General features: G+C 37.3%; 1 protein-coding gene across 3 annotated transcripts in view; it reads right to left on the bottom strand.

Annotated features, from left to right (window-relative positions):
• Nucleotides 1-382: 382 nt before the first annotated feature.
• The window catches only part of cntln (centlein), a 154,250-nt gene continuing 144,145 nt past the window's right edge, over nt 383-10,487 (bottom strand). For all 3 annotated transcript variants that reach the window (XM_004910865.4, XM_004910866.4, XM_002935668.5), the window contains exon 27: nt 383-1,479. In XM_004910865.4, coding sequence (XP_004910922.1) covers nt 1,378-1,479 — 102 coding nt within the window. In that variant the 3' untranslated portion in view covers nt 383-1,377. The remainder of the gene's footprint in view (nt 1,480-10,487) is intronic.

Below are 10,487 nucleotides of genomic sequence, written 5' to 3'. Positions count from 1 at the left end.
ACTTGCAGGGCTTGGATGATTTTTAAATTAATGTAAGAATAGTCTCCAGCTCAGAATATTTGTAAAATGGTTTCTACAAACTTAATCCACAGGGAGTGAGGGATAGTGAATAATTTGCCCCCAGCTGTAAAATATGAGGATATCTAAGTCACTTTGGAGTGCCACGACCTGTATAAAAGCACTTGGACTTCAAGCCTCATATTTCTAAATAGTCATGGAACTTCTCATGACTTATAATATCTTTATATTTTACAATAAGGGATATATTTTATAGATTTATATTTTATTATTCTATAGACCTCCTTTGTTTCATTAGTGTACTACTTCACACAAGCATATAAATAGAAATATATATACATACATAGTAAGACAGGTACAGTTAAAGGCTGTTATAAAATGTTTAATAAAAAATAGCATGTAGAAAAGAGTGGTTGTATAACACAGTGCAAAAAAATCTTGATCTGAGAAACATTAACTTCCTTACATGTAACATACTATAAACAGGTATTTTTGTTGTCCTTATTCATTGCCTGTATCAGAGAACTATCTTATAAACCAGTCACACCAGAATAAATACGCTCCCTTAAATAAACAGCAGAATGAAAACAATTACATTTAAATAGCATTATAAAAATGACAAAAACCATGTATCTCTCTCATAATAAACATTAGCATGTCCTTAAATATATACATAATTAGGGGAGGGACAAGGTGTAATGGATTATCTAGGAAACAGTATAGTAGGAAATACTAATTGTAGATTCTTTCCCACATATGTAATAAAATGCACTAAGTTATCCAGTAGCAGTAACCCATAGCAACCAATAAGATGTTTTCTTTTAAACAGATGACCAGAAAATTCTACCTGCTGATTGGTTGCTATGGGGTATTGCTCCTGGGCAAACTTAGTGCCTTTTATTACATAACCCCATAAGTGTCCCTGCTTGTAATAGCGGATATGGGTTTGATGGCATGGAAAGCCTTCTAACCAAGATTGTGATTAAAATCAATCCACCATAACAGTGGATTACAGCCAGGGGTACCCGCCTCAGGTGGCAGCAGCCCGCAAGTTACCAGGGGTGGCAAAAATCTACTCCTGGTAACTTTAATTGCACTTTCTGCACTAGTGTGATGCACTGTAAGCATTGGGTGTAAGGGGGAGGCATTGGAAAGGCCACCTCAGGGTGGCAAGGACCGCAGAAACACCCCTGAGCACAAAGTAAACCCAGAACACAAATTAAACTACTGTTAAAAACAGTAGTGTTATAAACAGTATTGTACAAATGGCTGTTGCAAATATAGTGATCTGTCTGTGCAATATGGTCCCCAACATTTGCTGAACAGTAGTGCAATATCCCTGCCAGAGGTACGGTAGATTCAAGAGATATGTCTCTTCAGCAGTGTGTATTCTTCCATAAGTCTAGCCTTCTCATTAAGTTTTTCCTGCACGGCTTTCATGAGGCTGGATGCAAAAGGAAGCTGAAACAAAGAGAAGAGAAGAAGGGACTATTGAATGTGGCTTGGACTTCATCTAAGATGCATCCAATAATTGCTTTCCATATTAAATTCCATTTTGTTCTAGGAACTTGTCAACATGATCTCTTCTCATAACTTCTGCACTGATCATTCTGGTTAGCGCAGCTAATATTGTGCTTTATCTTAAAAATGACTAAAGAGCAGGAATAAAATGAATTAAGATAAACACCGTATTGAAGAAGTCATGGTTTGGCGATCATGTTAATGATGCAATTTGCAATACTAGCAGCTCTGGCATTTATCTTCAATCATCTGATCAATATGAGGTTACAGTCATCAGCAGGGCAGCCACAAAGCATCCAGCCCTTTGGTAATATAAGAGAAAGAACTCATTCTCAGCTGTCCTGATTTTCTGTTCCTATCATGTGCCCCTTGTTGAGACATCATGGTGTAAAATGAATGTTACAGAAAAAAACATGTAAATTAAAGATGTGGAGGGTAGTTCTAATTAATCTCTTTCTGAAGCCAATGTGTCCTTATGCTCTGTTACATTAAATGTTAATATCAATGCTCTTTTTCATTAGTTACATTTCTACATGTCATAAATAATGGCTTGTTATAGACGGCAACGGCATAATGTTAGGCAACCCCCAATAATTGTAATCGTTTACCTTATACCCTGGGCTGGTGGTCCTGTTAGGAGAAAACTGCACCAGCCTGGGGTAGCTGCGAGCAAGTGATCTTCCATCTGTCTTTGTTCTTCCGAATCCCAGAGCTGGCGCATGCGAAGTAGGGTGAAAATGCTGGCTTTCTTGTTAAAGATCATCTTTCCACACTACTGCGCATGCGAAAGTGTCTCGAAGACAGAAGAAGGAAGATGTTTGCTTTCTTGCAGTTACCCTGGACTGGTGCGATTTTCTCCTAAGGCTAATGCCAAACTTAGCATAATTGTAAACAATTACAAACACTAGGGGGTGCCTAACATTTTGGCACCCTCCAGTGATTGTACCTTTCCTTCTCCTGAGGCACACCCAAGCGCTACCTGCTCTTTTTTTTTTAACTTATACCTTTTAGTAATACAGCCCAATCTGTCCTGACCCTGGGTGGTAGCATTCCATTTTACAGTATATCTGCTCTCCCATGCAGCCAAGGCACAGGACATCTGTAGGGCCAAAAACAGTGGAAACCAGAAGGGATTTCCTTCAGTAGCAGAATAGGGCTGGGTTACAACAATAAAACTGTAGCCTCATAGAGCAGTAGGTTTTTGGCTTCTGGGGCCAGTGAGTCCCATTTGAAAGCTGAAAAGAGTCAAAAGCAGACAATTTACAAACTATAATGAATAAATAATGAATACCAGGTGAAAAGATGCTAGAATTGACCATTCTATAATATGCTAAAAGTAACATAAAGGTGGACAACCTCTTTTAAAATACCTGAAACAAATCCTGCACTAGACTCACCCATATCAACATTTACATATTTATTTGTTAAAGTGAGTACAGGTATAGAATCTGTAATCCTGTTGTTCTAAAAGCTCCGAAATATGGGATGGCCAACTCCCATAAACTCAATTTAAAGCAGATAATTCTCATTTTTAAAAGTGATTTCCTTTTTCTCTATAATAATAAAACAGTAGTTTGTACTTGTTCCTAACTATAATATTATTAATTCTTATTGGATGCAAAACAATCCTATTGGGATTTTTTTGTTTACTTAGGGGCAAATTTAAAAAATTCACCCACGTACTATTCATCCTATGGAATTTTTAGACATGTATTTATAAATGGGTGAAAGTTAAAACACAAAAATTTATAAAAATGCTTCTAGAACTCCCATAGCAATGACTAGAACATGGGTGAGTTTTTATGTATTACACCCTAGACTCACATTTTGATAAATCAGCTTCTTAAGGTCTGGTGATCCAAATTACAGAAAGACCTCTTATCTGGAAAACCCCAGTTCCCAAACTCTCTGAATAATAAACCCCATACCTGTACAATATTATACATCTCCCTTTCCTGGAGCGTTGGGTGGCTTATACCCATTCTCTAAAATGGATCCTTTTCCCACAACCTTCACCTTTCACCGAGGACTCCTACTAACCATCTTACAATTCTAGAACCAATGATAGAATTCAGCTTCTCAACTGCACCAGGAGCCCTTTGGTTTACTTACTAGCAGATGTAGTGTCTCTCTCTAAATGGGGTCACTATAGTTCATTTTTTGTTATTTGCATATGTAATAGAAAAAAATTATAGAGCATGTCTACTTATTTTCTCTTTTACTTGTAGCATATAAGATACAGCCACCAACTCAGCTAGCAGGTTTATGCTTGCCAAAGTTGCCATGTCATTGTCACGCAGGTTTGTAACAAGTTCTTATTATTTACAACAGTCCTACTATTGTTTTTTATTCTTCTATGAAGAAACTAACAGGGGTTGGCTCAAGGCCCATGGTACACAGGGTACATTGTCCTTTGGCATAGAAGCACCTGAAATTAGCTGTGCAGCCTGCCATTTTCTTTAATTGGATCTGCCTGTCAATAGCATTGTTCAAAGAAAACTATAGCTCCAGAAAGATTACTTAACCAACCAAAAAAGTATAAGACAAAACTTGTCCATTAATTGGCTGATGTGATCTGACATGTATGTGTGCTGGGGGGGGGTTGGCTTAGTACTTAAGGAGTACCCATTGGCACATACTACTAAAAAAGTATATTGTTATGAAAATGGTTTATTTAGATGAAGCAGGATTTTTTAATGGATACCTACATTGTTTGCTTTAAGCTGGTACTGGATAGAAAACACTCAAATATGCTTTTTCTGTCCAAAATCCACCTGTCACTGATTATGCCAAGCAGATTCACATTAATAACAAGCAGGATAGCCACACTTTGGACACTTTTTCACCAACTGAAAAACATGGGAGAATACACTGTGTGCCATAGGCCTAATGGTCAATGTCGGACTGGCCCACAGGGATACCAGGAAAACTCCCAGTGGGCCCAAGTGTCAGTGGGCCTTTCTGCCTCTAACTATTTGGCCTATTTTATGGCTATTCCCTTTTTTTTGCTTGAAGAATAGATTATAGCAAAAAGAAAAAAAATAGACTAGTAAAACAAAAAGGTTAAATGAGTAGAGGAAGAAAAATAGTTTGGAGAGTGGGCCCATGGTTTGAGGTTTTCTGGTGGGCCCCAGTCCGACACTGCCTAATGCAACAGAAATCCTGATCTGATGCCACCAAGAACACATTTTGCCAAAAGTGGTTGGCCATGGCTTTGAGCAGGCATAAAATTAGCAGAAAAGTTCAAGCTTGTTGATACTATAAAACATTATGCCATAGGCATTCCTATGTAGTAAGCACAATTTAGGAAAGGTATAATTAGCAATAAATATTTTTAAATTATAAAGTGGGGGTGCAATTAGTGTGTGACCACATACATTGAGATGGAAAAAAAGATCTTCTGAACTCCCCCATATTAAAGGAAATACAGACATTTATAGGGTATATAACAAAAGGTACAAAGTTTGCTACAGGTTTAGCTGCCTATAGCAACTAATCAGCAGGTAGCATTTATAGGCCATCTGTTTAAAAGCAACTGTCTTTATTGGTCTCTATAGGTTACTGCACTTTGTGCACAGCAGTTTTACCTGCAACTTGCTTTTGGAAAAGGTTTTTGCGGTTAATGGACCTGGACAAATTCCTGAAGGAGCTACAAGCTGAGGTGTTACAATAGAGGTCCTGTAATGTTCTCCAGGCAATTATAAATAGTGAGCATTTGCTATAACAGGCCAGGGCTTTTTTGCAATTCACCTATTCACTAAGTAGATATTGTCAGTCTGTAAATTTAGATGCAACGTAAAGCAAATCGACTTACATTTATTCATAGCATTATAAATACATTAGTGCCATACCCAGACTTTTAAACCAAATGGTTTAGTTTACAGTAATGTTTGTGGAAAGTTATTTTCCAGTGAAAGTGTCACTTCTTGGTAAGAAGGTTTTTGTGCTATCAGGGCAAAATGAAAATTTGTTTCTCAGGCATGCAATAAGCACTACATGTGATATAGAACTACGGGCTAATGACAAGCTGCATTCATTTTCTATCAGTTTCTATACACAAGTGCTAAGTGCTCTTCATTCTTAACATACCCTTCTGCAAGGAAATAAGGCTGCTGCAGGAAGTAGAGAGCGTGGTTCTTTATATTTTTATACAGGGTTGAAGGGGTTAACAGTGATGATAATAAATATTAGATTTTTATTCCATTTTAAATGATAGGGGTTAAAAGCAATTTATTAAGAATGTATCCCTTACTATCAAAGTATTATGAGCTAAGATGTTCTTTAGTTGCCACAAGGTGGAGCCAATGTATAATCTTTGTTTAGACACTGCCTTGCAGATTGAGATGCAACAATAGGAACTGCCAGTGTAAACTTTGGGTGATCAGTGTTTTCCAATTAGGGAAAAATTGCCTTAACACTTCACTGGCAAAAGCCCATGAATTGTTAATGTAAATTTTGCTTGGTTTTAATAATACCTATAAATGACATGATTAGCAAGGAAAAAGCCAAAGGATGACAATTGTACACATGTATTCATTCAAACAGTCCTTGGTACCTAAGTGGGTCCCTTCCCAGGAGGAAGGGGGGACTATGAGAAGCTCCACTGGCACCAAGAACATATAGCTATGACATAGGAGAAATAGTACATTGTATCAGTTCAGTATTTCTCAAAAGAAAACAGTTAGTCTTACATATATTGGGAATATCTGATTTCCAAGAATGTTTACTGGATCCACTAACTGCTGTATTTAACGTGTGCATAGAATATGGGGTAACCTGATTGCAGTTCCACTATCAATTAGACATCTGAAGATGAGTGAAAATGACATGTTTACCTCTGACATATTTATACTTATACGCATCACAGAACACAACCAGGTGCAGCCAGGGTATTGAAAATAATTGCCCCTATGTTCACTGACTCCTGCAAATTATAGGGCTTAGTGTATGTGTGTAATCACTTTCATTAAAGATAGTTTTGCACTCTTGGCACTTCTGTATATTTGTGCTTAGTGCTGCTCAGTCCTTCATGCCTTCCACTCCGAACTGAGCACTGCTGCACCTATTGAACCCTGCAACTACTGTCACTTTCGGACAGGGTTCACTCAGTGCCCTGTGTCAATCGCTGCAGTTCAGTTGCACCAAAAGCATAGGGCCATGCGTCACTTGCATGTGCAACAGCAGAAATGATGTCAGGCAGACTTTAAAAATATTTGGCTCAACTGTGCCCGATTTTCAAATAGGCACATAACCATTAATTTTGGTAAATCAGATGCAACAAGCATAGTGCCCTCTTGCAACAGCAATGACCCTGGAATTCTTGGAATAAAAAGCCAGCATTTTTGGGAAAAAAACACTCTAAATTGCACTTTGCTCACTGCACTGAAGTTTAATAAACAAGAGGCACAGAGAGATTAAATTACTTAACAATTGTCAAATGAAGTTAGAAAAATCAAACCTAGAGCAAACTGAATCCAAAAGTGACCAAACTACACATCATACATTACACTAAAAATCATGTGTGTCCTATGTACATCATAGGATTGTTTTGTCTCCAATAAGGATTAATTATATCTCAGTTACGATCAAGTAAAAGTTTCTGTTTTATTATTACAGAAAAAAAAGGAAATCATTTTTAAAAATATGAATTATTTGATTAAAATGGAGTCTGTGGCAGATGGCCTTTCCGTAATTCGGAACTTTCTGGATAATGGGTTTCCGAATAAGGGGTCCGATACCTGTAATATATTATATCTTTAAAGAAACAATATACAATAAAAAAAAGCCTTTTCTCACCCTCCATCTGATAGTGACAATCACATATTAATTCCAATAGAAAAATATGCAAAGGACTACAGAATGCTCAATATTCTGCTGCCGTGTTACATTTCTTCCTATATATTGCTAGAGATATACAATGCAATAGGGAGAACAATAGAATGTATATGCATGGATGCCATGCTGAAGCCATTTATGTAAATGGGAGATATTTTGTCTGAGGAAGCAAGCAGCGGTAATAGTGAAAGCAGGAGCAATGGTTAAGCAGAGAAGTGCTCTCGGCAGCTGTGCAGTCTGATTAGTGATGGCTGGGGTTTCAATCTCGCCACATTCCGTAGTGAACAGTTTGAATATTAATGGTGGGATGTGTACACGGCAGGCTCAACACATAAAAGAAATCTAAGGAAAAAAATTCTAATTAAAGGAGGAATAAACCTCTTCAATTAAAGAGTTCACATTGTCAAGTACTATGTGATCCCCCCAAAATAAATCTTAATGGAAGTTAACAATAAATGAACTAATGGTTCACTGAAGGTTACAGACTCCCTGCCGTTAAATGGGAAAGAGCAATTACTGATTAGTAAGAACTACTCTCGCACTCCCCCTTTTGTTCCACCCCAAATTACAAAGGCTGGATTGTAAAAAAAAAAAAAAAATCAAAATAAATGAAAAATAAAATAAAAATAAAGGGTCTTTCAAGCATAATTGTTGTGTCACAGAGGAATAAAATGAGCCTGAAAACGATCTAAAGAGATACAGTGCAGTTCATTATGTTAAACAGCAAGGGCAGTGGTTTCCTTGTGTTCATAAAGACTGCTCTATTAAATTTACCTCCAGTCAATAATTAGGAGTCCACAAATAAACCCAGGCAATTAAATCAATACTGCTGGACAATTATGTTCCATAGCCCAAGCTCAGTGGCACAGAAAGACTGTATATTTTACATAGCAGCATTAAACGGTCTGCTGCAACAATCAACCTTATTACTCTTATCATTAGCATAGGTATAAAACTTTGTCTGATTCCATGGATTAGGAATCTATAGAGAATGTAAGTTCAACAACAGGGAAAAGAGGGCTTATTTCCGGCACTATTTAAAAAACAACGGCATATTAATGTAGCTGTTCTAACATGCAACAAGGAGCTGCTTAAATGGACTATTATATTTTCAAACCGCTGAGGTGAAACTAACAAGAAGTTCACCGTTCCTAATCCATTTGAGTCCACGATGAGCTGCTTTCATGACTGCTGCTTTCACCTTAAAGTAATAGGGTAATAAAGATTTCTAATATGAAAAGAGTAAGGGGGAAAGGCAAGTGTTATATTAATGATACAGCTGAACTATTCAATTTCTTTTATCAGATATGAGGGTGAGTTAGGTACCTGAATCCCCTTCTCCCAGCTTTGGAAAACTCAATAGCATTAAACCAAAACAAGAGAAATTGTACACTGTAAATGGCACTTTGCTTAACAGCACTTAGATCAGTTTCCTGTAATTACTGTTATATATATCTGAGGCAAAGGGAGTTCATATGCACTAAAAAATTCTGATTCTTGCACTGATTCTTGTAACACCAAATCTAAATGAATTATTCAAATTTGGTATGGATAAGATGGCATCTTCTTTAAATCCCCAAGCTGCAAAGTTTCTTAACATTTCAATGTAAACATGAGAAGTCCTAGATACCTTCGGAAGTCATGGAGTTAAATGTCTTAGGTTAAAAAAAAGTGCCAGTAACCAGCTGCCCTTTTAAAAATCAGCGACATTAAGGTGATAAAAATTATCACAAAAAGATGGCAACATTCTGTAATAGTTACAGGTCAATTGTGGCCAAAAAGGCCATATCTGATTGCTACGTGGTATGTCCATTTTATATACTATTTAGAAAAGATTAGGGACAGCATTGGATTTCACTTAGAATGATGGCTTCCTCCTATAGCAGAATGCTCTTATTTGTCTAGGAAATGAAAGGTAAAACTTTAGCATTTAATGCTGTTTTTATTACATTTTCTAAGAGGTATATAATGCTGCTGAAATGCTTGCACATCAGCATACTGGAATATGTACAATTAGATATTCTTTTTACTTTATTCTTTACATTCTTTTAAAGTTAAATGAAGGAGCTAGACACATAAAGTAAAGAACTTTGGAGCAATAGAGGCGCATATATATATATATATAAAGGGAGAGCGGGGAACTCTTAATGATTTCTAGACAGTGATATCTAATTTTCCTTGTTCTCCATAACTGCATGTATCATGTATGAGTATCAAATATTTCAACAGATCTCCCCCTATGAGGGATTTTTTTTATCACAGGAAGAGAAAACTTACATGAAACAGAAGAAAAGTTTCATGGATTCTTGTAAATGATGTCAAAACAAAAGCAAATCTATGGCTTGAGAAGCAGGGCTCTCACCTGCCAATAAACTGCCCTTGATCACTTGCAAGGGGGGATCCTCCCAGCTGACTGAATGTGCAGAGTAAAAAAAAAAGGAGACTTGAAAGGGAAGAAAAAGTATCACACAGGTCACAGCGGCAGTCTCGGCAGAACCCTCGGGGATTTCAACTAGTCTCGCTCTTGTCATCCTCTATGCAGCTTTCCACTCTGCCCAGAAAATGTCGATAGGAAAATGTTTGAGGGGCCTCTTGTGGAAATTTTTTCATTCTTTCTGCATCGACAGGATGCCAAATCAATATTTAGTTCCCACTAACAAGCTGCTCGAGGTCTCAGTAGAAAATATTGCAGAGAGTGCGGGAAGACACAGTAATAAACAGCTGTCTGACTGTGAGGAAAACATGAATTGACTGGAAGCAGGTCCATAGTAAAAGGTCATTGCAACCCATGAACTCTTCAGGTGTCCCTATCAAGCGCTGACTTTAAAGTAGTAGCTTTTCCTGGGAGGGACGGAGAAATAGATACTTGTTTCGCTAGCAGACAGCATGTATGCCAGCTAGATAATTAAATTAGTCAATCTGCTAAGATTCTGGATGGGTATTCCCCAGGTCCCTTTCTTCTTTGTTAACTCTTTGGCATGAACTTGCTTAACATCAAAATCACAGCAGCAAATGTAAAAATGTAACCACTTCATTTCCAGGTTCTTGTTGACACTGTTTACAAAAGGCACTGCGGATTGAGCTACGTATATCTTCTTCACATGCAGATAAGC

The sequence above is a fragment of the Xenopus tropicalis genome, chromosome 1, assembly GCF_000004195.4.
Source record: "Xenopus tropicalis strain Nigerian chromosome 1, UCB_Xtro_10.0, whole genome shotgun sequence".
NCBI lineage: Eukaryota > Metazoa > Chordata > Amphibia > Anura > Pipidae > Xenopus > Xenopus tropicalis.
Note: the sequence above shows the minus strand (reverse complement) of the source record. Positions and strands in the feature narration are given on the sequence as shown.